The following is a 1,901-nucleotide window of genomic DNA, read 5'->3' on the forward strand; positions in this document are numbered from 1 at the left end:
CCATCTGTGTGCTGAGCAAGAAGCTTCTCGCCATCCGCAGTGCCATCACTCTTAGGCAACAACACAGGAACAGGAGGAGTAGTTGCAGGGACATCAATGGTTCCCTGTTGTTGAGGACGGTTGAGTCCTTTTTGTTCGTCCCTTTCACTCACTTCGCTCTCCAGAATCTCCTCTTTTTGTTTCTCATGATCCTCGTTCGTATCTCTCTGCTTCTCACTCTCTCGCCGTTGCTTCTCCTTCATTTCATTCTGTTTTTGCTCATCGGCTTCGAGCTGCTTCCTGGCTTGCTGCAACGCCACTTCAGCGGTTGATTTCGCATCTTTAGCAAGCCTTACAGCACTCTCCATATACTTCATTGCAGTCGGCAAGAGGCCAGCAAGTTCTTCATATTTGGTCTTAGAGGGCACTATTGCCTCGTTGGTTCGTTTCAGTCCTCTTAAGAGAGCCTCAAACCCATCAAGCGTCACTTGTTTGTGTTCATTGCATTCACCTTTAGCTGTCACTGTCCCCGATTTAACTTTCTTGGCACACTCATCCACTTTCGTTGCCGCACTATATATGGCCTTCGTTCCAGTAAGAACATCCTTTACCGCTTGGTTTGCATCGTTTAGCTTCTTGATGTAGTTATCCACAGCAGCACTTGCTTTGTTAGCCTCTTGTTCGGCTTTCCCAACCGCAGCGAGAACATGCTCCGCTCCTGTTGGTATACTCCCCGCCCCTTGCTTAGCTTTCTCCATGGCTTCCTTCACTTTCTGCTCCTCTGTCTTCACTTCTTTCAGCAGAGACTCAGCGTCTGTCACTGCCTTTGTGGCATTCGTCACTGCCTTCGTAGCCTCTGAGACCGCTTCTTTAGCTTTATTCTGTACCTCATCGTCAGGCACTCGAAGAGACTCCAACAAAGTTAGAGCAGCAAGCGTTTTCTGCGAAGCCACGTACCCAAGCCCCACCGCCCTCTTGGCGCCTTTCTCCAGAATACCCATTTCGTCCTCTGCTGTCGTCCTGGTCGCCTCCTGCACCTTCACCGCTTTACTCAGAGCATCTTTAAAAGCAATTGCTGCTTCCTCCGCTTTCCTTGCTGCCTCAAAGGTCTCCGTCTTTGCAGTGACGACCGTCTGCTTCATCGACAAATCAGGCGCACCAGTAGCACCGCCTGTGGAAGGCGCAGCGGAAGTACCAGGAGCAGCAGCAGCCACGCACAAGGCCGTGCAGCACAGAGCGGCGGCCAACACACACACAACGCGGCGCACTGTCACCATCATTCAATATCGCTTGAGCAGCTGAGGGCTGCAGGAAGGAGAAAAGAGAATAGATGCACAGCAGGCAGCCCCAACACACACACACACACACACGGAGCGGAAGGGAGCAGCAGGCACAACACAGGCGGCATCAACTATGATGAAAAGAAACCCATTAGAGAAAAGAGAACTGGACGGCGGAAGAGGCGCACACACTCCGCTGGAGTTCAAACCCACAAGGCCCCAAACAAAGAGGGAACAACGAGGCAGCAGCAGCGCACGTGGACGCAATTGAACCGCTGGCGCTCACGTCCCTTTATGTGTGCCCCGGTGTGAGTGGCGCAGACACGGCGGGAGAGATGCAGCGAACACACACACATACAAAGAGAGAGAATCCCCCAGCAGGAGAAACAGTTAGCGGGCGGCGCACAGCAGTGCGCAAAGCAAAGCCCAAGCAAGAAACGAAAAGAAATTAACGCCTCCCCTTCCCACAATGCGTGTCGTCGAGGGCAAGTCGGTCGGCGTTACGCCCACAACGGGGCAGCAATAAAAAGAAAAGATAAGGGCTCCATCATCTAAAAGGGTTGATCTGCAGCCGCGCAGACACACGCAGGAGACATTTAGAAGAACTATTCAAAGAAGGCCCTCTCATGTGGGCGGCGCACA

At 52.6% G+C, this 1,901-nt stretch overlaps 1 protein-coding gene across 1 annotated transcript; it reads right to left on the bottom strand.

Annotated features, from left to right (window-relative positions):
- On the bottom strand, positions 1 to 1,259 carry DQ04_18371000 (hypothetical protein; the record flags this gene model as incomplete). The annotated part of the gene is made up of 1 exon (XM_009317699.1): positions 1 to 1,259. A coding segment is annotated over one exon (1,259 nt), but the record flags the coding sequence as incomplete, so codon positions are not given.
- Positions 1,260 to 1,901: the final 642 nt, after the last annotated feature.

Source organism: Trypanosoma grayi, assembly GCF_000691245.1.
Source record: "Trypanosoma grayi strain ANR4 Tgr_1837_V1, whole genome shotgun sequence".
NCBI classification, from domain to species: domain Eukaryota; phylum Euglenozoa; class Kinetoplastea; order Trypanosomatida; family Trypanosomatidae; genus Trypanosoma; species Trypanosoma grayi.